General features: G+C 33.8%; 2 protein-coding genes across 7 annotated transcripts in view; one reads left to right on the forward strand and one right to left on the reverse strand.

Moving 5' to 3' along the window:
• Positions 1–18,048, reverse strand: part of LOC149804434 (uncharacterized) — a 34,159-nt gene extending 16,111 nt beyond the window's left edge. Inside the window, exons 1-4 of the mRNA XM_089940271.1 lie at positions 17,856–18,048; positions 12,553–12,708; positions 7,874–7,935; positions 5,695–5,798 (exon numbers count right to left, since the gene is read on the reverse strand). Of these exons, the coding sequence (XP_089796397.1) occupies positions 5,695–5,798; positions 7,874–7,935; positions 12,553–12,708; positions 17,856–17,955 (422 nt within the window). The 5' untranslated portion in view covers positions 17,956–18,048. The remainder of the gene's footprint in view (positions 1–5,694; positions 5,799–7,873; positions 7,936–12,552; positions 12,709–17,855) is intronic.
• A 203-nt stretch (positions 18,049–18,251) lies between these two features.
• Positions 18,252–27,831, forward strand: part of LOC149804435 (CDAN1-interacting nuclease 1-like) — a 49,929-nt gene continuing 40,349 nt past the window's right edge. For 3 of the 6 annotated variants that reach the window (XR_016415675.1, XR_016415676.1, XM_089940320.1), the window contains exons 1-2: positions 18,280–18,472; positions 25,125–25,238. Coding sequence is in view for 4 of the 6 variants with exons in the window: in XM_089940320.1 (XP_089796446.1) it covers positions 25,135–25,238 (104 nt within the window). In the remaining 2 variants the exon portion in view is untranslated. Of the gene's footprint in view, positions 18,473–22,753; positions 23,684–25,124; positions 25,239–27,831 lie in introns of those variants that run through there. The other 3 variants (XM_089940348.1, XM_089940331.1, XM_089940339.1) reach the window with 3 other exon arrangements.

The raw sequence follows: 27,831 nt of genomic DNA on the forward strand, positions 1-27,831 counted from the left end.
GATACAAGACTATCACGTAAATGCTTCCATTTAGATACAAGACTATCACGTAAATGTTTCCATTTAGATACAAGACTATCACGTAAATGCTTCCATTTAGATACAAGACTATCATGTAAATGTTTCCATTTAGATACAAGACTATCATGTAAATGTTTCCATTCAGATACAAGACTATCATGTAAATGCTTCCATTTGGATACAAGACTATCATGTAAATGTTTCCATTTAGATACAAGACTATCATGTAAATGCTTCCATTCAGATACAAGACTATCATGTAAATGCTTCCATTTAGATACAAGACTATCATGTAAATGCTTCCATTTAGATACAAGACTATCATGTAAATGTTTCCATTTAGATACAAGACTATCATTAAATGTTTCCATTTAGATACAAGACTATCATGTAAATGCTTCCATTTAGATACAAGACTATCATGTAAATGTTTCCATTTAGTTACAATGCTATCATGTAAATGTTTCCATTCAGATACAAGACTATCATGTAAATGCTTCCATTTAGATACAAGACTATCACGTAAATGCTTCCATTTAGTTACATGTTTTAAATGAACTGCCAAAGGATGACTTTTCAAAGAACATCAATTGAAACAACTTGGCCCAGAACTTTAACCAAGGCAGATGATGACAAACGTGTGACTGCATAAGCTTTCCCTATTATATGAATAGTCAAGCTGAAAAAAGCAACTGTACAGTAGACCTGAAACAGTGGAAACTTTAACAGTTTACTACTACTGCTGCTGTACAGCTTCACTACTGCCTATCTGCAACAAAGTACACCACTTTTGCAAAATCAACATTGAATGTGATGCTTGAAAAGAACTGATAGTTACATGACGACATCATTGATATAATATTACTTTCTACTTACCATATAATCCGGCCCATAAGACAAAACCTTTTGACCTGGAAGTCTGGGCTTCATCTTATACTCTGAACTGACTTGTATTTGGATTATGTCAATGAAATTGCTTTATGTACCAGCAGTACCATGATTATGAGACGTACTCAGCAAAATCAAAAACAGGTCAGAGATGTGTTGATTCTTGTTTAGTTACAATATCAATAAATAGTTATAAACTAACATGACTGCTTTTGTATTATAATTTTTTTCATTATTTTGTATGCATTTGTATGTGCTTGCATTTTATGATTTCTCCAACATAAATTAAAATACAATAATCAGATTTCCCAAGTCACGAGCAGCACTGAACACTAACAGTGAATATCCTAAAGTGTACTGCACTTATGCAAAACTCCTAAAAATATGAACAGAATTTGCTTTATTCATCATTTTTTTACCATACCCAATTGTTCCTGGTCACATTTTTGTCACAAGTTCATTGATGTTTAATTTATCAGTATTTTTTTGACACCCAAGCAACTACCCATACACTTTTCTTACTTATACAATTTATCCAACAAAGGTGTGTAATCCATGTTCACAACCCAAAATATTTGATGAACATAGATTAAGCACACAATTGTCACATATTCACAACAATATCATATTTATTCACTAAATAATGCCCATGATATAGGTTAAAATTCAGAACAGAGATAGATTATTCACAGATCATCAATGATCCGATTTTTAGTTTTGCATTTTAGCTTCAAGTAAAATGTAACATCAAAACATTAGTTGTATTCATTCTTAACAAGCTGTTGCACAAGTGTCTCTCTTTGATTATAACTGATGGATTGGTCTTTGGTTTCCAAAACAATCCAAGCCATGTAACTGCTTAAAGCCAGATGCTGGATTTGGGTAATAGGCAGTGTCAGTACCACTTTTGTTCTCTATCATTAATTCATGTCAATTACCAGTTTTATGATCTCATTTGGATTGAGAACCACAAAAAAATGAAGTCCTATCTCTTCTTGCTTGTGTAAATTTGCTATAGTACTTGACATATTAAAAAAGATTTAAAAGAAAGTATTTTATTTATTTCTTTTATGTGACTCTTAGTTTTTCTGTCTCTAACTTTAATTTTCTTTATACTTCTCATTTACCTATGACAGCCTCATTTCCCTATTTGTGGTCTCACTAATTTCATCTAATTTAATAAATCTTTTCCTCAAACAGGTGTCAGCTAAAATACCCTGGCCAAAGATACAGGCATACTTAATTAGCATGAAAATAACACTGCAGAGCTACATAGTTTTTGTGACAATGGATAAAATAATTAAAACAAAAAATGATCTGCTTTTTCTGAGACATTAATTAAAAACAGAATATAGTAGGGCCCTTGTACATCACAGCTGAAGAAGCCAAGGTGTTGATCTGGGTTTGTCTTATACTCCACATTGACTTATATATGGACAATGGATGATAAATTTACAAAGTTAGCAACTTTGACTTGTACTCCACATCAACTTATACACTTGAAAATATGGTACTTGTACTGCAGTTACTATGAACTCTGGGAGACTGGAGTTAAAATGACGTTGCTGCAATTTCTGTCTCTTATTAAATAGTGAAAAGAATATGTTGATACAATTTTTTTAACAGTCCTGAAAATGATAAAGTATAGGAGATTGTTAGTGGTTTTTGACCAGCCATAAATTGGCAGCAGAGGCTTTCTATGAAACAATATTGACATAATCTTGTTAATTTTGTCATAAAGAAAAAAATTCACTCCCTAACAATCCCTTTTCTATGTGAATTTAAAATTTGTTATGTATTGTGTGATTTGTCCTTAACTGAGAGTAGGAGTTTGCACCTACATGACTTATGTCATGTAGGGTAAACATGTTTACTTGGTTCTGAGTTCTAGATATAGCCTGATTTTTATCTTTGAAGATTTCAGAAGCAAATTTTCTTTACAGTTTGATTGAAATTTCCATTAAGGTGATTTTCATCCTAGTCACCTTATTGTGACTGATGTTTTTTAATTTGGGTTGATTACATGAGAATTATGTATTCACATGTAAACATCCATAGTGGAATCAGTCTTTTAGTTGTGATCATTTTTTTTACATTTTTTGAGAGGATTTACATTATTCATTGGAATTACAAAAAGTTCTTTGACTTTAGGACTAGATTACTATTTTGGAATTAATGTGAATTCATTTAGAAACATTTTTGATTATATAATTTTAATCATGACTGTTAGCATTCCAACACTATTCAAGGATATTGGTAAATCAGCACATTAAACATTGGACTTCATTTAGACCACCACTGGTATTTATTTGGAATACTCTGTACTTTTGGACTTGTGATAAAACTTTTTGGGATTTAATTCACAATAATGTAAGTTCCTTTTATAATTTCACTTTGTATTCTAGTGAAATAAATAAAGCTGTACTGATGTCAACTTTTTGCCAATTATGCCAATACCGTGTATAGCCAATTATTCAAAGTGCCGATACCGATTATATAGACCAATTATTCTATTATTATTTCTTTTATAACAATTACTGGTTCAGAAACATACACCTATTAGTGTAATGGAAGCATGTATTTTACCGTGTGAGTTATAACAAGGTTGTTTATGCAGCAAGTGAATTTGAACTTCTGTACAAAAACAAACAGAAACTGATAAAAAGTATGTTGCTATTTATAGAAAACAATGATAACACAAACATAAAACTTGAAAAACTGTAAAACTAACACCGATAAAACTTATGGTTTGCCAATTCAAGATATAAATGAATGAAAATGTATTAAGCTAGTCTTTTAACTTACGTTTAATGATGCAGGTCGCCATTACTAGATTCAATAAATGACTAAAAATGTTAATAATAGCCCAATAATAATTAAAATTAACGATACACATGCTTTAAGACTAAAAGTTAGACGTCACTGTACGCTGGCTGCAGCTAATACTGAAAGCCTAGTTGAGGTAGGTTGTATTTAAGCAACAGTAACATTTCTCCCTTCTCGCCAAGTAACGATCCATGATGATCCGAAAAAATCTGGCCTGCACCACTAAACAGCTGCTTGCTCGGAATGATTGAAGCTGGTGCAGACAAAAAGTGTCTAGCTAATTTCGCCAAGTAGGGAACTGAAACCTGTGAGCATTCCACCAGCCATATGTCTTCTTCTCGTGGCAACAGAGGGCTGGCCAGATACAATTCAATCCACGTGGGTTGTTTCATTAATGGTACGGACAGGTCCATCACATGCCACATAAAACAAATCCCAGAGGCACGATGTTGATGGTCCAGTGGAGTTTGTTTCAGTTTCAGTTTTTCTTTTTTTGTTGTGGGTTCCTCCTGATTGTCAGATGACATAACTATGATGCATTCTCCTCTAAGCCATTCTTTGGATCTGGTCATAAGTAATCCAATGTCTTCAACAATGGAAAATGGTTGCACATCTACTGCCATGAACTCTGCAATAGCTTTGTGCCAACTAACAGCTCTTGGGTCATCAGATGCAAATGGCTGCTTCTGGTCCAGCATGGCGTCAATAGTCAGAGTATCAGGAGTTGCTGCAGCTGCCGAGGTTAAATATGCATCATCCTTTTCTTTTTATCTGCCAGAACCAAACAGGCCATGTTCGACGATGTGCTTGCAGTGCAACTTCTGGACAAGATTTGATGTCGTATAGTTTTTAAAATCCTTTCCACCTCTGGAAATGCATGCTTAGCAACGTGTGCAATTCACTTTGGATTTGTTGACTACATTTACTTTGAAGTAATTCGAGACAAAACTTGAGTGTTTCGAGTTCGACATTATGCACAGGCTTGGTAGTATATTTAATAGTGTACAATCGTTAGTCAACATGAACAATCCAATCGATTTGCGCTCCTGAAATAATGTTTTAAATCAAGTAAGTTACTACTGAGTTGCCCATGTAGCTGGATGGATGAATGAACCGCGCTGTGAGTCGCTCGATGAAGCAGCTCAGCAGCTGGGGTAACGTCGCTGGCATGCCAATATCAATTCTGCATAATATTTGTATGTCAGTGGTCAGCTGCTTCAGCGTGCGACCACTATTCCTTGATTAGCAGCATTGCAGGACTGGCTAAAGAACAGATTAAGTAGTAGTTGGAAATTTCGCTATCTAATCTGCCTAGCTATCTGCTAATGTGTATGCTGGAAGTTCAATAGCCACATAAGGCCTCATTGGCTGCTTTGACCAGGATGAGTGCATGAATGGTATTGATAATTTGTTGTGTGCAGACAATCAGTGGTAGTTTACAGCAAGTGTGTTAAAAAGTATTTACTTTTAAGAATATATTTGTCTTTAAATGAACCCCCAAATCAAATGTTTATTCCTTAATTTCCACTATTTAAATCTGATTTAAAATTAAGCCATGTCTTGATGCATGATATGATTGAATTTATATTTTGGAAATTTGTTTACATCGGCACAAATTATTTCTGATACTGATTATACCAATTGTTCTAATAATCAGCCCAGTTATGAGAATGGCCAATTAATCGGTACAGCTTTAGAAATAAATTGTTTGCTAAATTTAAAAAACTTTTTGGGCTTTTTGTTTTTCTTTTACTCAGTTTAAGACCATAGAGTTGTAACAAAGAGAAATCAAATTTGAGCATTTTTAAAGTCATTCAGCTATTAGAATTTAGCAGGCAATTAGTAACAGTAAATTTTTCTGTTCTTTTAGGTTTCCTGACCATTACTTGGATATTCAACTAAGAGTAGCAACAGAAAATGTGCATCTCCTATACCTTGCTGACTTTATCATTTATCTACCTGCGTTGCTGCTGGTGTTTCTGCCCCAGTTCCAGTTCTCTGCTATGTTTCCAGACTCCTAGCAATGGAGGACTCTCACTGTTCCTGACCTGCTGGTTAGGTTCCTGCATGAGATAAATCAAGGTCATCTGATAGTTCTTGAAAGTGGTTTATCACAGAGTTGCATAAAATTTAAGGCCAGATTCATGAGTACCAAGATTATCCTACAAGACAAAATGGAACTTGAGAATGAGCATGCAAACCCCAAATACAGTACTACTGGAAAAAGAAACAATACATAGGGAAGACAAACAAATACTTGTGAACATCTGATATGTATGGAAAAACTCCATGTTGGTATTACTTTCTATTTTAAAAGAGCAACGATAATAAATATTTTCAAAATGGTCATTGTGGTAATCATATAAGAAGTTGGCTTAGCATCATTTCATTTACGATCAACTCGACATCATAAAAAGTCTTTCCGTATGCTTATGTGACCATTCATTCAAGAGAAAGAGTGATAAAAATTTTCAAGATGGCCAATGTGGCAGCCATACTGAATGTCTTCATGGAACCATTAGGATCTACTAGACATCACTGAAAGTTATTTAGTAAAAATCCCATGCTTATATGATCATCCATTCAGGAGAAGTAGTTAAAACAATATTTTCACAATGGCCATTGTTGTGGTCATATTGAACATCAGAACAACATCATTTTCATTCTTGACCTACTATATATCATAAGAAGACTTTTGGTAAAAAAAAACATGCCCATATGACTTTCCTTTCAGAAAGAGAGCAATAAAAATAAATCCAAAATAGCCACTGTGGCAGCCACACTGGACATCAGATTGGCACAATTTCCATTAGGACCAACTAGACATCATAAGAAATCCAGTGAAAGCCTCAGGTAAATATGACTTTCCATTCAGGTGGCATAGCAATAAAAAGATTTTCAAATTGGCCACTATGTCAGCCATATTGGCCAATAGATCAGCACCATTTTCATTTAGGACCACTAGACATTATGAGAAGTCTTTTAGTGAAACCAGTATGCAATCTAACTTTCTGCTCAGGAGGAGTAGCAACAGCAACAGTTTCAAGATGGCGATTGAGATGCCATATTGGCCATTATATCAATACCATTTTCATTTAGGACCAACCAGACATCATAAGACTTTTGGTGAAAACCACATGTTGATATAACCATCAATTCAGGAATAACAATAAAAAATGTATCAACATGGCCATTGTGGTGGTTATCTTGGTCATCAGATCAGCACCATTTTCATTCAAGACCAAGTATACATCATAAGAAGTCTTCTGGTCAAAACTCCGTGTCAATATGATTTTCCATTCAGAAGTAGTAGTAATAGCAAGATTGTCAGTATGGTCACAGTGGCAGCCATACTGGACATCAGATTGGCAGCATTTTAATTAGGACCAGCTAGACATCATAAGAAATGTTTCAGTAAAAACTCCATGCCAAAATGATTTTCAAAATGGTTAGTCCACAGACTGGCATCATTGTAGTAATTTGAAGGACCATCTTTCAAGATGTTCTTTCAAATCTGGTCCAATTCTGCAAAGCAGTTTTTGCAAAGAATATGCAAATAATAATTTATGAATGGATGATGGATTACTATATGATGAGGGACCATACCATAAACTATTGCCAGGTGAGCTAAAAATCACAGACTGACTAGTGGCAATCATTAACTAAATTTCTGTTATAAAAACAGTCAGATCTGGACTGAAAATACAAATACAGGTAAAAATGACATATATATGTTTAATTGCTATCTTTCTTTGGTTTCTGACCAGGAACTGTAAGCAGCAAATTAGAAAAACTTCCAACTAATGATATGCTGCTGACCTCTACACACGAAACTTTATTTTCATCCATAACTCCTGAAAGTTAAATGTAGGAATGATGATTATTCATACGACAAGAAAAAAATTAATAAAGTTTACACAAAATGTTATAAAAATTAAGTTGTTCCAATTGCAGCAACCAACTGCAGCAACAAAATGCATCAGTCACTTGTCACTTCGTCTCTTAAAGGTAAACTCAGGATGAATTAAAAGCGTGGAAAAATCTATGCCTTTTGCATATCCTTCATAACTGTTTTTATAAATGGGAACGAGGAAAACCAACATGTAAGATCAAATTATGATGGCAATTATTTCCTTACCTCTTCTATGATCAGTTTCATAATGTTGTCCAAGTCACTGCTAATCCCATCTCGATTAGAAACTAAAAGTATTAAAAAAGGCTTAATCACTGAATTATTTCTCTAGCGTGAAAAACGTTTCACGTCTACATACAAATAAGATCGCATCTTTGACTTAAATAGACTTTCCAACAAAAAATTTGAAAATCACTGTCAATCTGTTAAATTCAGTGGGTGATTCAGTCACAGTGAATCAATTGACATTATATAAGCATACAGTTGATCTATTAACTTTAACAGGTAATTCAGTCACAAGCAAGGAATCAGTAATGACATATGCATATAGTCCTCCTCAATATACTAGGTGATTCGGTCACGGTATGTCAATAATGACACTAAATATGCACATAGTTAGCTTTAACAGATGATAGAATCCGGAACGAAATGATATAAGCATTGGGCCAATCAGTTAGCTTTAACAGATGACACAGAATCAGGAATGAAATGATATAAGCATTGGGCCATATAGTTTGCTTTAACAGATGATTCAGTCACAAATTATCAGGAATGAAATGATATAAGCATGGGGCCAATCAGTTAGCTTTAACAGATGACAAAGAATCAGGAACAAAATGATATAAGCATAGGGCCAATCAGTTAGCTTTAACAGATGACACAGAATCAGGAATGAAATGATATAAGCATTGGGCCAATCAGTTAGCTTTAACAGATGACACAGAATCAGGAATGAAATGATATAAGCATTGCATCAATTAGTTAGCTTTAACAGACGACACAGTCATAAAGAATCAGGAATGAAATGATATAAGCATAGGGCCAATTAGTTAGCTTTAACAGATGACACAGTCACAAAGAATCAGGAATGACATTTTCATACAGTCAACCTCAGGGATGGTCCTGGCTTTTAAAAAGCTGTCGCCAAAAAAATCGCCAACCTCAATATTTTGTCGCCAATTTTCAAAAAGTGTCGCCAGAACAAGTAGTGTACATTTTTCCAAGTGTTAATTCAGTCTATTAATGTAACAGGCAATGAAAATTACAAAAGATGGGTTAGTTAATTCTTTAATTACAACAAGCATTAACAAAATCTTACAAAGTGTTACATGAAGATCCGTCGCAATTTTAGGGCTGCCCACTTGTTGAATGCAGTTTCAAAGTCTAATTTTTCACATCTGTACATGCTGATTCTCATGAAATTCTCGAGAGATGAGATGCAGAGTTTATTTCTGATGTCAGTTTTTGTGAGGTTCATCTTACTGAATCCACATTCACAGTCCACAGCACTGACAGGTGACACCAATAGTCTATCAGCAGTCCCCCCCCCCCTTATGGCTAGCTTCACAAAGCTTGTAGTGAATTGCTTCCTAAATCCCAAGAATGATCACTGAATGCTGTATAAATTTTCTCGACAAACAAAATAGGATCTCTATTCCCACGAATGAAACTTACACGAGTCAACACCTGGCAATATTGGACCGTATATATAAGCATAAATTCACACCCAATTTAGAGATTCTTTCACTCTTGTATTTTGAGAAATAAATAATTATTATTAATTATGCAAAACTGGTTGTTGTTTTTTTTTTGTGCTATTTCTCGTTTCGGAGTTTAAGTGTCAGCAGCCGTAACACGGATTGATGGCAAAAGGAAAAGATCAATGAGTAAAATGCTGCACTGGCGACAGACATAATTGTGATTGAGATTTTTCCATTTCCTTTGTATTTATACACAGTAGTCGGTACTTCAAAGGTTATCAGTTTTCTATGAAGGTTCAGCAAAACTATTGTACTGGTATATGTAAAAAAAACAAAAAAAAAACAACAACAACAGAAGATTTAGACATTCAATTAATTGTATCTGTTCTATTCGCGTCTTCAGAAGTCGGTCAGTTGTAGGTATAGTTCGGTAGCATGACTGACTGTATCACAGCATACAGTACTCAGCCCAGATGTCAGCATAAGCAGATTATGATGTAACAATGCACTGTAAAGATGGGGTTGTCAATACGAACAAAGGATTGTTTGTGTAACAGATTGATTCCAATGCATTGCTTGGTCAAGTTTGTGGCTTCCTTTCGTTCTCCCTTTTAATTTATCCAGTCCAAATCTATGATTGTATGTACAAATTAAATAACCAAAAAGTCTGTCGCCAAAAAAATCGCCAGATGGGATATTTTTGTCGCCAATAAGGAAAAAAAATCGCAATTTGCGACATTGGCGAAGCCCAGGACGATCCCTGAACCTGTTAACTTTAACAGATGATTCAGTCACTGGAAATCAGTAATGACATGTACATGCATTCTATAGCTCAACAGACTTCTTTTCATTTCCCTACGGACAGCCTCATTGATTTGATCTCTTTTGTGAGAATCTTGTCCTCTATCCTGCCTTGACTAGAACTAGTTAGCCAAAGTTTTTTGTATATTTAATTCACTCTGCTTTGCCATGTGGTTCTTGTAATCATGGATATTGTAATAAAAACAAGAATAAATTGCGTATTCAGAGATGTCAATTGACAACAGAATATAGCAGTACCCTTGTACATGAGTAAGATCATGATCAACTGGTAATTAACAATCAAGATTACAATCACCTTGTAACCTCTCTCTCTCTCTCTCTCTCCAAAAGCTACAAATTAATTCTGTTCTGATTATACACAATCTCACACACTGACACAACAGTTTCATTCATCTCTCTCATACACACACATATTTACTAAAAACAACAAATGTCTTCAAATTCTTCAATTCCTGAACTATAATTTTATACTGAGGGTATTGCTTCTGTAAATATACAAGCTGTACTTATAGGAATAACCAGTTAATTCTCAGGATGAGTGGGCTGGGTTTTTCTCAGCTAATATAATTATAATTAATTATTATTTTTCAAACTTCTTTTTTTGGGAGGGGGAAAGAGGTAGAAATACAAGATACCTCTCCTCCACCCCACTGAAAATTCAATGATCAATGTGACTGCTTACAACGTATTTAAAAATACATGTATTGTATATGCATCTTATGTTAACTGCAAGAAACTGATTAGACATCATCTTGCACACAGACACAACATTCTTCTTTCATTCCTTTCTCTCCCGCAGACACATTCACTAATAACAAAAATACAGTAATCCATAACATGCATTGTTATATCCCTTTATGGATGATTCTTATCAAATGACGTATCTGCCAAAATAAGCAAAATTTCCAAATACATCACTCAGGCCAGAAGGTAAATGACCCTCACTGTTTGTGATGCCAAGTGGACAATTTCAGTAATTAATGCAGTAGGAGATATACTGATCCTATCTATCCCCCCCCCCACCATAACCACAGATGTGGATTTTCTTTTTCTCTTTGAAGAAAAAGATTGTTCACTATCCGCTATTATGGGCTAAAGAGCAGCAGTTTTTAAAACTATTAAGCTCGCTAGGGGTTTTACTATAAGGTCTGATGCACATCTTTTGTGACTGTTAGGTACTCTAAGTTCCACAGATCAAGGTAGAATCTCTTCTGTGTTTATTGGTTCCTATGTAAACCACCATATACACCTTGGAATGAAGCTTCCTTTGGGAATCTTATCTTACAATAATCTTCCTTCTCTCCTTAACATTAGCACTGAGGAATAAAATTTATGCTTCTTAGTGGAAAAGGGCTGTCAATGTTTCAATGGTAACTATTATTCTGTCTCTCTTCTTTGCCAACCAGGATTTATGGCCAAGAATCAGCTAAGTATCTGTTCTAGATGAAATCCCCAGTCTAATTTGTATCTGTACTGGGTATAATCTAGAGAGAAGCTTTTGCCCAGCTTGAGCTTTACAACTGTTTTACCGTTTATAACATATCCTTAGCAAACCGTCACTGAATGCATCTAAATTGTACATCTATATTTGAAACATGAAATTGTCTTTTTTATTCAATTGTAACACAGCAAAATATTAAGTTAATTAATAATTGCAGGATTTAAAAAAAGACAAAATTGTATCTCGTAATCTATTTTGTTTTGTAAAAACTGCAAGATCTTAGATCTTTTTTGCAAAAGTACATTTCAGGATAACTATTTCATATGAAAATTTAAAGGAACGGACAAAAAATACAAAGCTATATCCCCCCAATATTACATTTAATTGTTTCTGTATGGATAGCTGGTTTATAAAATACTAGACAGTAGGGAAAATTACCAGAATTATGGTAACCAGATGAATGTAGTTAATGGGTCATTTGATAAATATGCTGTGTTCAATACTTGACTGGCACACTGGCTGTTAACTAATAACTACATTCTCATAAGACAATTGCATAAGCATGTCTTCACTGGTGCAGACTTGATAGATATGAATCATCATGACCAAGAAAAGTGCACCAACAGGACAATACCTTTTTCAAGGTGTTCACTGTATGCAAGGCCAAATGCAATCACTACCCTTTCACACATTCACAGCCATGAAAATCTTCAAGCAAAAATAAAAGTCAGTCAATTACACTTCTACAGGCATGTACATTTATGGTTCTATACTTGTTTTTTAATCTCCTACATCTAAAAAATGCACTCCAACAAATCAGACAATAAGATGCAAAAGATTCTTTCCTGAAATGTATTTATTTTCTTGGATACATTAGAACTTAAACACAAGATTACATTTTTCTCAACACCTCTCCAAACAAATTTGAACTAGCTACTCACTTCTCTGAATATGCCTCAAGGTATCTGGAGAATTGCAATCCCAACCAACATCTGTCTGGGAGTCAAAATGCTGAGAGCACATAAAATCATCTCGAAGGGGCGTCACTACTTCAGCCCTTGACTTTGTCTTCGGTGTTTTCATCATTCCATCAAAAACTGAACAATAAAGATGTCTGGCATTAAATACAGCATCAACATTTGAACAAATTCCCAAAAACACATGCAAGAATTCATGCATATACAATTTAGATCACTTAGTAAATTAGTAATAGATTCAGTGAAGAATCAAATAATTATTTGAAATATGTCCAGAAATTTATAAATTGTTGCACAAACTATAAACTATACTAATACTTCATAGAAAATGCTGAATAGAAAATCTGAAAAGCTGTAAAAACACATTTGAAATCTCACTGATTTTTATTTTTTTAATGGGTTCACAATTACAAATTTTGGAGATCCGAGTGCTGTTATGTGTTTGTAATTTTTAAACTCTAAAGGGAGATAATCATAGTAGCATCAGCTTGTCATACCAATTTTTTTTAACTGATTCAGTTTCTTTGTTTTCTGATAACTTTGAAAATGTATACATATCGATGGTCATGAAGATTTATTTTAACAGAAATGGATTCAAAAAGGTACATCCCTGGCTGAAGTTGAAAACTGTTTAATGGTACATATGTAGAATTTATGTACAGTGAGTAAATATAATACAAATGATATTTTTATTCCCTACCATGCATATTTTACATGTACATACTATATTTGTATTATTTAAATGTTATTTTTTAACAATTATCATTACTTTTGATTTAATAATACAAAATTAAGAAAATCAAAGTATTAGAGATGCAGGATTAGAACTGTGATTTAAAAAAAAAAAAATCCCTCACACGGACTAGTGTTCCATTGAGTGAAAAGAATTTCCAAGAAGCCAAAATAAGTCTATTTAATTTTTGTTAACTGCCAAGTGCTGAAACCATCTCTAATATTTCTGAGCCAAAACAGGGTGATGGGATACAAGATTAGTAATATTTTTGTTTAGGAAAAAACAGGCATTATAGGAAGGTGTAAAAAAAAAAATTCCCCCAATTTGTTGAAATGACCAACTTTTGAAGAGAAGTAGCAAAAACAAGATTTTCAGAATGGCCAATGTGGCAGCCATAATGGATGGCATTATTTCATTAGGACCAGTTAAGTCTATTGGTGAACACTCCATGTTGATATGAGTCTTTCTGACTATCCATTGGGGTGAAGCAGAGGTAATATTTTCAAGATAATCACCATACTGGAGGTCTGTTGGTGTAATTTTTTTCATTTAGATACAACAAGACACTGTAAGAGCTCTCGTAATGGAAACCCCATGTCAAAATAACTTTCCATTTAATTGTAGCTATAACAAGATGTTCAAGGTGACAACAATGGTGGTTATATTTGATATCAGATCGGAATGATTTTACTTAAATATCAATAATGACAACTTAAGAATTCTTCTTGTGAAAACCACATGCTGATGTAATTTTCTGTTCAGGAGTAACAATAACAAGATTTTCAAGATGGCTCTCATCATGCTGTATTGGATTATTAGATTGGTACCATTTCCATTTAAGAACAATTGGGCATCATAATTCATCTTTTGGTGAAAGCACAATGTTGATCTGACCAGTTACCTAGGGGAAGCAATGATACAAAGATTTTCAGGATGTTCATTGTGGTGGTTATATTGGATGTGCAAGAGATACCATATTTATTTAGGATCAACCACACATCAAGAGAAGTCTTTCAGTCAAAAACTCTAGTTCATATGACTCTTTGTTCAGGAGGAGTAGCATATTTGTTTATATGTCCTCTCTATATGTTTTGTGACATATGAGACTCCATTTTTTTCCACAATGTACACTACTTTGAAAGGAAATGTAGCACAGTCTTTTTGCTGACAATTTAATCTTTTTTACATTTTCTATCAATCATCCACGGAAATAGTGTCCAGGCTATTCAAAATCAAGAAGACATTTCTGTCAGCTAAGGAAATTGATCACAGGGTTTCATTTAAGACTTTAAAGTGAAGGGTCATTGACTCCTGGTTTAAACTTCCATGAGTCAAAATTTGAAGACTAAGAATCAAAATCCTCATCCTGAATGTCATGGAAATTACGTGGAGAAGAAAACATACTTTTATAACCTATTTACATTTACTGTCAAACACAGGAAACACTGACTATTTTTAATACACAAACAACATAATTATAACAACAACGATCAAGTGGAGACCAAAAGGAAATTTTTTCCATCAAATATCTGAAATGCAGTATTAATAAAATACCACAGAAAAATAATATAGTTTTGCTTGAAACAACATTATATGTATATCATTGCTGATATGGCAATACACTAAGATCACTCATCAACTTTCTTCCGTGGACACCTTATATTTAAGTTTTGAAGTGTAATAAAATCTGACATAACATGATGTTGCACAAACAACAGAACAATGTGCACAGTTTAACCGTAATGTTACACAAGTGATCCAATGATTCACTATAGTTCACTGATATACCAGAAACACAACCAATGATGTGAGAATCAACTGAAATCGTATATTACAAAAATCTTTTTGAGGAAAGTAAAGAATCATCAAAACCAACACATGATACTTACTCCAATCAATTCTGTCATTTCTATCTGCCATTTTAATTTGTATTAATCATGGATTAACCATCTTACTTGCAAAAGGGTATTAAATTTCAATTTCCAATTATCTTAATTCATTTATTTTCTCAAAACAAAAGATCAAAGTTGACACTGAAGTAAATTATTGGACAATTCCATGTGACTTCAATGAGAACAGTGCCAATTGTTATCAGGTCCCATAGTTAGGTGGAATGCATATGTCTGGTGGAATGCAAATGCATCAATTTCATTTCAAATATAAAATGTATGTGGCAATTCTTTGGCAATGAAAAAACTGTTCAGTAATCTTGGGATGTACTTGATTCAATTAAAAGTCAATCATAATTATACTGTATCTTCATTTTCTTGGGACTTTATTTGTACCATATGGATACCATAGAGGGAACTTCCATGCATCAAAGATGAATAACAATGTTCATTGGCCTTGGGGTGCTGCCTCAAACTAACCTTGCACATAGTAACAGTTTCAATGTGACAACTGATGCAGACCCTCTATATGAACACTAAAATACAACCTATCACTGGGGCCAAAACCTTTCAACTAGAAAAGGGATGAAACCTTTGGCAACTATAGGGTGTGTGGGTAAAGGAATCTCTTGTTATCCCCCCACCCCAATTTTCTTACTGTAATGTAGCAGTCTATATAAAACAAAAGAAATGTGACATGAGATATAATGCTGGGAAATAAATTTACTATGTCAAATTCTCATTCCACATTGCATCGCAAATTTAACCTCAGTCAATTTTCAGATTAGGGCTATTCAATGTAGCTCAAAGTAACTAATTCATTTTAAATACTTTATTTTAAATGAATAAGGTACTTTTTGATATTGTACATTTAATGACGCTAACCTGAATATTTATAGAGTTGAACAGATAGGATAAAATTTGTGATGTGCAGAAGGGTCCTACTAAATACTGCCAAGGTGACAAAGCCTGACAGTCATGATAGAAAAGTGTATTTATACTGTAAATGATAATGACAAACTAATTAACCAACCCAAAAGACTAGTTTTCAACATAATTTTGCCGCATTAAATGACCGAAGTTGGGAGGCAAAATTTGAATTCAAATAATGATATAGCCATAACAAAGGCTGACAAAAATCATATTTGAAGTGTGACCCAGGTGAATGTTTACTGTGAATGAATGAGCAAGCAATCGGTCATAGTGCACAAAGTGCATGCTAATGTCGCTTCCATGCCATGTAATAAAAACCCTTAGCACTTTTCCTCTCATGTCCAAAAGAACACCACCTTACTCATTCTGCTTTTGCACATGCCTCTAGTGATGATCATAATTTGAGAGAATTGTAACATTTGTAGATTCATAGTCTTTGGGTCTGGTAAGGTTATCGTTTATATGTTATCAAGCTGATATACTGAAATACTGGTGTGCAGGTTGAGTATCGTATTTGTCTCTTTTATAGTACTGTATATTTCAGTATTTGTTGTTGTTGTAGGGTTTAATGCCATTTTTCAGCACACAATAGGCTATACATGGCAGCCAGTATTAATGGTGGAGGAAGAACCCAGGAAAACCCCGGAAAGAACCACTGACCCACAAGAAGCTACTGGCAAGCTTTCTCACATACCCATATTGGCTGAATTCGAGACTTGAACCGGTCATATATACATGTTTAAACAGCCAACAATGTTGCCAATAAAAAATATTTGCCAGATGGTATATTTTGCCACCAATAAGGATGTGTGTGTGATTTAGATTTGTAAGTAGCTTTAACAATTTTTCAGTCATATCACTATGATGTCTGCAGTGTGAAAGTTTATAGTGATGTCTAGCACTGGGGCATCATACTGCAGACATGTACAGTGGTCGAACTGTATTTGTTCTGTTTTGTTTTAGGTTTTCATCCCGTATGTTTCCTGTTGGTTAATAAATACCACGACTGGTGAATGTTATTGTTATTTCTATATAATATCTGGCTCACAGAAATGTTCATTATTATTTTATAAACTACAAATTGATTATCAAAAGAAAATGCATTTTTTCAATATTTGCACTAATGACTTACCAGTCATTTATTAGGGTATATGTATATGTTGAAAATCTAATAAATTTCTTTGGCAAATTTATCAATTCAAATATTTTGGTCGGACATGGTTCTAATCCAAATTCAGAATTTATCACCAAATTCATGGTCAATAAATAGGGCATATGTTGAACCCTAGTCTTTCAGCTTTGTTGTTTTATTCATAAAATTCATATTGCAACATACGCTTTTATATTATAACTTTGTACGAGTGTGTCTGCCTCTGCTGGACTTTGTCAAATATAGGCAGACAATATTACTTACAGATGTTGAAAAAAAAATTGGATAACTCATTAAGACATATATCGAAAACTTGCAAATTAAGTTTATAATAGCAAACATTTCAAATGGGATCTTGTCAGCCATTTTTATTACTTTCATTATTCAAATTCGAACTTTGTCGTAGAATTTTCGGTCATTCAATTCGGTATAATTACGCTGAATACGGTTTTCAGTTTAGTAGTTCTATGTGTGACTTTATCAAACTTCATGTAGCTTTGTCAGACTTAGCAGTGTGTTCGGTAGGACCGAATAACAAATATTTTCACTATCCCGTGTCAACCTTCTGTGGAACGGTCAATTTCGTTGCTGGTGTTCCTTTTCAGCTTTCTTTTTACACTCGGACATGCAGTCATTGTACTAATTTTAGAACGTGTTTTCATTGTTGTAAGTAAAAAGTCACAATGTTTTGTTTAAAAATATCAGTAGAATGATATAAGATTGACATCTTAATTTTCCCACATGAACGATGTCGAGGTTCACGTAATGTACTACACTGTTTACTATTCTTCAACTTATTATCACAGTTTTGAATTAATATATTTGCTCACTTGAAATATAATTTATTTATAATTATTTAAATATCTGTTGGAAACATTTCACATTTCAATCCATTTTGTTATTTACCTGATAGCCAGTTATAAATATAAACTGCAGCTTATTACGATAACAGCGCCACAACGACAAGTGGCCTAAAAAGGTAAGTTCGACAACCACTGGAAGGTTTAGTTCAGAAATGTAGTGTACAGAACAGGTCCGAAGCTACTGGATTCACCTTTATTGATTATAAATGAATACCGAGATATAGAGCTTACATTGTAGGACTACCCCATATTCGAGTGCCTGTTAGCTCCTCGATGCTGTTCTGCAGGCGGTTACTAGAAACCCAGAAATACTCAAGTATTTACAACTGTTCAGTGTGCGCGCGGGCGCACACACACACACACACACACACACACACACACACACACACACACACACACACATATATATATATATATATATATATATATATATATATATATATATATATATATATATATATATATATATAGTTAATACTCTATGATCATGAACAAAGTATCAAAAAAGAGCAGACACACACACACACACACACACATATATATATATATATATATATATATATATATATATATATATATATATATATAGTTAATACTCTATGATCATGAACAAAGTATCAAAAAAGAGCAAAGGCCATAAAATTTTGTAAAATTCAACAAATCATTTTCCTAGAATACTAAGTGAAAATGTAAAAAGAACTTCGCTATTGTGAATTAAATTTCCAATAGTCATTAAATTTTTATCACAAGTCCAAGTTGATAAAGTTCAACTTAATTCCAGTGGTCTCCAAATAAGTTCCAATATTTAATGTGTTGATGTGACTGTAGTCTCAAATACACTAATGTGCCAGTAGCTTGGATTGTGGCAGTGTGATAAGAGTTATTTGATCTCTCACAATAATGTAATAAAAACATGTCCTCGTCTGAATTTACTATAATTCCAACTTAATCTGTCTGCCCAAGAATATTATTGATGGGCACTTTGTATTTCCAGTAATAATTTCAATAATTTACCTGAAAGAAAATCTGAACATGACAGATTGATTCTGCTTCAAGATGTTAAGGCAAGAATGAGTAATTTCTCAAGTCAACAACATTATATAAAAAACTAAGACACTATAAAAAAGCCTGAGTGTAGGTAAGTTTCCTCTCTAAAATATTAAAAATTGTCAACAAATTTAGGAATTTTTAAGTGGAAATCTGATGTCCTTGACCCAGACCCAGATAAGCATGTTTACCTTCAGTGATGATGATTTCAGTATTAATCCATGCTCAGAGAAATATTGGTGATGTATAATCTTCTTTTCAAGAATAAATGCCCCATGTCAAGTACAGATTGAATGTCCCATGTCAAGTACAGATTGAATGTCCCATGACAAGTACAGATTGAATGTCCCATGTCAAGTACACATTGAATGTCCCATGTCAAGTACACATTGAATGCCCCATGTCAAGTACACATTGAATGTCCCATGTCAAGTACAGATTGAATGCCCCATGTCAAGTACACATTGAGTGCCCCATGTCAAGTACAGATTGAATGCCCCATGTCAAGTACACATTGAATGTCCCATGTCAAGTACACATTGAATGTCCCATGTCAAGTACACATTGAATGTCCCATGTCAAGTACACATTGAATGTCTCTTGTCAAGAACACATTGAATGCCCCATGTCAAGTACACATTAAATGTGATTGGACAATGTCAAGTACAAAATACAAATGTATATATAAATAATCATTAAGACATTAATCAAAGCCAAACAATAATACAACTTAAATCTACAAAATTATATATTGGTTTAAACACTGAAATTGTCATTTCTACTGTAATTGTTTTAATAAAAATATAAGGCAGAATGAACTTTGATTTAAGCAATTTTGAATTTTTGAATGTATGGAATTTTCTGCCAAATAATTTAGGTACACCCTCAGATTATAACAGTTTAAAATCCCTATTAAGGGCCTGGTCCTGGAGCTTATCAATATATATATATATATATGTGTGTGTGTGTGTGTGTGTGTGTGTGTGTGTTTTGCATAGGTTGTCATTATCCTTGTGTGTGTGTATATATATATATATATATATATATATATATATATATATATATATATATATATATATATATATACACAAAGTCAGAATGCATGTAAATGGTATCTTTTGGATATATTGGCCAGCCATTATTTTAACCATAATATTTTTAATACAGTATGTAAGCATAGAATTTATTATATTTATGTAAATTGACTTCTGAGCATTTAATTTTTAATAAGAAATTATCAATTGGGGGTGGGGGTGGGGAAAAGCTTAGATGTGTATTGGCCATTCATTTAGCATTTAATACTGAAAAAATAAATAAACATTTTAGGAAAAAAATACTTATGATCATAGGTACTGTATAACTGATTGTTGAATTAATTGTTATAGTATTGTTTGCAGTCAGTAAAATAGCTCCAAAGAGCTAATGTTTGTTATTTTTTATTGCAACTCTGACATTAAATACAGTTTGTCTAATTTTACTGATTTCCAGCACAAGTTATGTAATGATGTCATTCCGTCATACTTTATTTTACTTCATTGGATGTGTAAGATAAATGACAAATCATTATGATCTTAATATATAAGATACTACATGCAGAATGAGATTATGATTGAGAGAAGCCAGAATATTTACTTACAGTATTAATATCATATGCTTATATGTAATAAAGTAAATGAAGACTTAAAATGGATAGAAACTCCTGAATGGAGGTAATCACCAGAACAGACTATGAAAGTAGTTTTTTCATCTTTTTTTTAAGTCGCTTAAATTCAGTTTTAATTGAATACACACCCATAATTGTTCTCCCTTTGATCCCAGTTCCCATTTAAACCATTAAACAAACAGCACCTTTTGCTCATCCTAGTCATTATTCATTAATTGCTCATCTACATGTAGGCAAAGTTTTTTGGATTTAGCTCATGACCAGATAATATAGATAAATATCAGAAAGTTTGCATTTTTTGAATGTTGTGATTCAACTGAAGATGAAAAATATTTCTATTATAATGTCCCAGTTATAGTCGGATCCATTTATAATTATTGTAGAAATAGAATCTTATGCTTTCTGAAGCACATTATAATGATGATATGTTTTACTTAAATTATTTTATTGGGGATCTGCATTGGGGAAATGGTTGGCATGCCAGACTGAAAGGCACGGGTTTGCATCCTACCATTGGACCAACCTGGCTCAGCTACTGTGGCGTGTCCTTGTTCAAGACACTTTGCTTCAATTGCCTTTGCACTAAATAACATTTTTCTGTGCTGTAAAGCACCAAACCAAATTGTTTTATTCATTTTGACTGTGAATACACAGCAACGACATAAATGAAGTTATATATCGTGCATTTGATCTTCATGACACTGCATTTACTTGATTAATATGATTATTTAAAATTAGTTTGTCAACTTCATGGGGGGGGCCGAGTGGCCGAGTGATCTAAAGCGCTCTACGTTACGGATCACTGCCATCTCACCTCAGTCTGCATGGGTTCGAGTCTTGGATTCAGCTAATGTGGTTATGTGAGAAAGCTTGCCAGTAGCTTCTCTTGGGTCGGTGGTTATTTCCGGTGTTTTCCAGGTTCTTCCTCCACCATGAATACTGGCTGCCATGTATAGCCTATCGTGTGCTGAAAAATGGTGTTAAACCCTACAACAACAACAACAACAACATCAACTTCATGGTATATACTTGGAGGATTGCCATGAAACTTTACATACACATTATCTCAAGGTCTGGTTAGTGGTACTGCTCAGAAATACAGTATTGCTGTCACAGTAGCCAGCCTCAAAATCATGTTATCACTTCTCTTCCTTTTTTTCCATATTTCTGCAGGTATTGATACATGATCAGCAAGATGAATCTGGAAACATTCTTTTTTCCCCATATTTCTACAGGTATTGGTATATGATCAGCAATATAAAGGTGGCAACACATTTTTTCCCCCCATATTTCTACAAGTATTGGTACATGATCAGCAAGATGAATCTGGAAACATTCTTTTTTCCCCATATTTCTACAGGTATTGGTATATGATCAGCAATATAAAGGTGGCAACACATTTTTTTCCCCCATATTTCTACAGGTATTGGTATATGATCAGCAATATAAAGGTGGCAACACATTTTTTCCCCCCATATTTCTACAGGTATTGGTACATGATCAGCAATATAAAGGTGGCAACATTTTTTCCCCCCATATTTCTACAGGTATTGGTATATGATCAGTTAGATAAAGATGGCAACACATTTTTTCCCCCCATATTTCTACAGGTATTGGTATATGATCAGCAATATAAAGGTGGCAACACATTTTTTGCCCCCCATATTTCTACAGGTATTGGTACATGATCAGCAAGATGAATCTGGAAACATTCTTTTTTCCCCATATTTCTACAGGTATTGGTATATGATCAGCAATATAAAGGTGGCAACACATTTTTCCCCCCCCCCCCAATATTTCTACAGGTATTGGTACATGATCAGCAAGATGTATCTGGAAACATTCTTTTTTCCCCATATTTCTACAGGTATTGGTATATGATCAGCAGTATAAAGGTGGCAACACATTTTTCCCCCCATATTTCTACAGGTATTGGTACATGATCAGCAATATAAAGGTGGCAACACATTTTTTCCCCCCATATTTCTACAGGTATTGGTACATGATCAGCAATATAAAGGTGGCAACACATTTTTTCCCCCCATATTTCTACAGGTATTGGTATATGATCAGTTAGATAAAGGTGGCAACACATTTTTTCCCCCCATATTTCTACAGGTATTGGTATATGATCAACAAGACAAATGTGACAACACATTTTTTTCCTCCATATTTCTGCATGTATTGTTACATGATCAGCAAACTGTAGCTGGCAACATATATCCCTTTTTCCATATTTCTATAAGTATCATATTTACCAGCCTAGAAGTCAGTGCTGAGTACAAGTCCATCCATATGTAAGTTCATGCTGTGTATTAGACAAGGCCAGATCAATGCCTCGGCTTTTCACTTCTTTCCACACAGCATCGCAAAGTTTGTCCTATCTGTATAACTCTGTAACCTTTTAAGTCAGGATCATTAAATGTAACTTAAATTAAATTTGTTTCAAACAAAGTTTATTAAATGTATTATGTACTTTTAGCTACATGTAATGATGCTGACATGTAAATTTATTGAGATAGGTTAAAATTTGTGATGCTGTTTGGAATTAAACTATAATAACTTCCAGTTAATAAATATTAAAAGTATCACTTTCAGATTGCCATCAGTAGGGAAATTGCATCTTTAATGCTAAATACTTTTTCCAGTTTTTCTTTTTTGAAGAGAGATACGAAACAGAGAGAAATGCATATGTATTCCATTACATTTTCTTGGGGGACCCTGAGTGGCCGAGTGGTCTAAAGCACTCTCTGTTATGGATCACTGCCATTAGACCTCTTTCTGCGTGGGTTCAAGTCTAGGATTCAGCCAATGTGGGTATGTGAGAAAGCTTGCCAATAGCTTCTCGTGGGTTGATGGTTCTTCCCAGGGTTTTCCCGGGTTCTTCCTCCACCATTAATACTGGCTGCCATGCATAGCCTATCGTGTGCTGGAAAATGGCGTTAAACCCCACAAAAACAACAACAACAACAAAATTTTCATCGTAATCAAAATAAAATATGGCCTTATATATGAGAGAGAGAGATTTCAGCTCCTCATGTCATTTTGTTTTTTTACCTTATTGCCCCTGTTTAGCTTAAGCTTTTTTCAGAGACAGAAAACATAATTAAATTAATTAGTAAATGTAAACTATGAAAATACATTCCATACTATTCAGGGTAAATATCATAATAGTTATAACCATATAGATTCCATTTAGGTTAAATCCTAAGAATTACCATTTAGAATGCTAATTTTCTTTTCAAGTATACTAACCTCTCCATCCCCAACAAATATGATTTTTTGTTTTAAGTGCACATATTCATGTACTTAGGCAGCAATTGGTTTTGTTCATTACTTTTAAATTGCAGTTCAAAAAACATCACTGGTTGAGAAATTTGCACAAGTAATCACTAGCATTTCTTTTTATTATATGGTACTGGATTCATAATACCCATGGGAAGCCTCATTTCCTGATTGGTAGCCTCTCCGATCTGATCTTATCTGCTGAATCTTGACCTCAAACACATGTTAGCTTGGAAAACCTGACTACAGCTGTAGCATATTTAATTAGTACCTAAATACCACTACAAAGTCAAGTGATTCTTGGGCAATGGAAATGGTAACTAAAACTAGAAGGAATTGCTTACCTAGTGATATTAATTGATAATGGAATATGATACTGCACTTGCACATGAGTAAGATAACAGTCATCAGGTAAGTGAACAATACAGATTACAATCAAGACATCTCCATCTCATAATGGGGCATACATTTTATTTGATCATAAGGTGCAAGAAGACAAATGTGATGGAATATCTGTCTTTGTCGTGGTTATTCATCTTCTAACTTGTAAATTGTAACACATATGTAATCAAATTTAAACAACGTATATTACAAATAAAGTATATCATTAGTGCATGCTGCTTTAGTACATTTACATCTGATGTATCTTAATTTTTAATACTGATGATGATGTATAATAGTTTAAAATCCTTCTCAATGCGGGGTCCTATATTTTTTTCATACACGATCTCTTCCCCAAAATGAAATATTTTTTTACACTATTTTTGTACTATTTGAGAGTATTTTTCTGTAAAAAATATTATGTGACATACGATAAAGCAATTCAGATGACATAATCTATATATAAGTGGATTTGGAGTATTAGACAGAACTAAGATTTCTGGTTAAAAAGTATTGTCTGATAGGCTAGCAAATATGTATTGTTACATGATCAGCAGGATGTAGCTGCCAATATTTATTCCTTTTTCTTCAGGTATTGTTACATGATCAGCAATATGAAGCTGGCAACATACAATGAAATACTGGAGCAGATCCACACTTATGAAGTCAGGGAGGCACTACCTTTGATAGCCAAAAATTTTCCTAGGTACACAAAAATGCAGTTGATATTTCTCTTGTTATGCTTAGGGACATTAGAGAGGTGTGGGTAAGGCAACAAAGTTTAGTTTATTATGAAAAGTTACATATTTAGTGTAATCAATAATGATTTATTTAGCTTTACTGGTCATGGACCAAAATAGCTTATGGGATGGAATGCTGATTGCCATAAATTCATCCATTAGCACAATTTTGTTATTGCTGCTCTGCCTAAATGATGATTGCCACGATACTTTATATACACATATATCTCAAGGTCTGGTGGTCCTAAATGAAAATGCTGGTGCTCAGATATAAGTACGGTTGCCACAACAGCCATCCTGAAAATCTTATCATTACTCTTCCTGAATGGATGGTCACAGCATAGGGTTTTCACTAAAAGACTATGTAAAATGGTGATGAATGCCATGTAAACCATTTTAAAAATCTTATTTCTGCTCCTCCTGAATAGAAAATCATGGAGTTTTCAGTGGAAAACTTCTTATGGTGTCTAATTGGTTTTAAATAAAAACTGTGTTGATTTTATCTGCATCGTGAATAACCTGTCACTACTACCTGATTGAAAGGCATATCAGTATTTGGATTGTAATCAGAAGACATCCTTACAATGACTTGTATGTATTAAGTAAAAATGATGTCAGTCTGAGATCCATTGTGGCTACCATGGCAGCCATCTTGAAAATATTATTTTTGCTACATCTCCTAAATGGAAAGTCATGTCTAAATGGGATTTTCACCAGAATACTAATTATAATACCTAAATGGAAAGTCATATCTAAATGGGATTTTCACCAGAATACTAATTATAATACCTAGTTGCACCTGAAAGAAAATGCTATGGATCTGACCTTAAATATGGCGGCCATGGTAGCTCTCTTGAAAATATATTAGTAGTCCTACATGGAAAATGATACCAACATGGGTTTTGCTCTAGAAGACTTCTTATGGCTTTAGTTGGTCCAGAACGAAAATGATGCTGATCTGACAACCAATATGGACACCATGGTGCCATCTTGAAAATAGTGTTACTGCTGCTCCTTCAGAATTGATGGTTCTCCTGAATGTATGGTCATATTGGCATGGGGTTTTCACCAATTTTTCTAATGGTGTCTAGTTTGTCCAGAATGGATGGTCATATTGGCATGAGGTTTTCACCAATTCTTCTAATGGTGTTGGTCCTGAATGAAAAGGGTGTCGATCTTACATCCAGTATGGCTGCCGCTGCTGATAATTTGAAAATCTTGTTGCTGAAGAATATCAGAGATGGTTTCAGCCTTGAAGCAGCTGAAAAAAAAAATGGTCTAGTCCTGAATTCCTGGAGAGAAAAAAAATTCTACATTAGAATGTCAGTCCATTTGAGGGACTCTTGTTAAGTAGCAGAATTTCCTTGTTGCAAAATAGGTATAAATGTGCACTTTATTCTAGATACACAAAATAAATATTGCTAGTTAACCACTGAAAAAAATAGTACAACCCAAATATAATAATGGTCTCAATTAAATCAAATGCAGTTGTTTTTATTACACTGTGGAGTTATTAATTTCATTGATGAAAAGATACTGGAAATTGATATTAGCAATAACATCTGATACTTTTTGTATATCTGTCAAGGTTTATGTGCTGGCAATGTCAATCTACATTGTATTAAGAAATTTCAAAGTCTTTTGTATCTTGATTCCTAATGCAAATAAATCCAAAGGAACTGCATGCTGCATGGGAGAATTTAGGCAATGTCCCAAGGGCCTTTCAATGTACTGGTCCCACTACTCTATCATTTCATCCCTTGATGCTTTAGAACTCACCAAAATGCTATGCTGTATCCAGTCCCAAACACTGCAAATCACATTTTAAATTTAACAATTCTTGTGAAGATTGAACACACCAGCTTCAGAAAGGGGCAGTTTAATCAAAGTTCTTTTCCCCTTGATTTCTAAATTATTTTGAATCAGGGTAGAAATTTAAGGATAATTAAGTCAACATTTTTAAGGATTAGTAAATTTAGCCTCCTTTGGAAACAAAAATAAAAAAGTTATGAAGCATTAGAATATAGTCAAATTAGTGTGTATGTATATGAATATGTATTACAATTTTAAAAGATTTTTGTGAGAAAAACTACAAGCATTAAGATTAGTAGAATTTATGGTGGGGTTTGCATCAAGACAAGTAAATCCATTCAGGGTTACATTATTTGTCTCCCCACAGATATGTTAATGAGGGCAAGGAGGTGCACAGTTGACTCAAATTACACATGTTCTATGCATGAGAAAATAGAAACATAAAATCCTTTGGTTTTATTACTTTATTGTCACATTTAATCAATGGCTGTCATATGAAAATGCAATAAGTAATTAACATCTTTTATACAGATAACACTGGTCAACAGTGAAATCATTACTGACTTGAAAAGGCCCTAATCTGTAGTATTTTGGTGTGCCGAACACGAATATAACCGTGAAAAATTTGTATTGGCTCTCGTTTTGAAGATATTCATATACCTCATTTTCTATGTTTCACTGTGTAAATTTCTCCAGTAGGACTGCAGCAACATCCGGAATAATGATGTAACATTGCATAATACCATC

The sequence above is a fragment of the Sinohyriopsis cumingii genome, chromosome 2 (genome assembly GCF_028554795.1).
Source record: "Sinohyriopsis cumingii isolate HCF-2022 chromosome 2, ASM2855479v2, whole genome shotgun sequence".
In the NCBI taxonomy this organism is placed as follows: Eukaryota; Metazoa; Mollusca; class Bivalvia; order Unionida; family Unionidae; genus Sinohyriopsis; species Sinohyriopsis cumingii.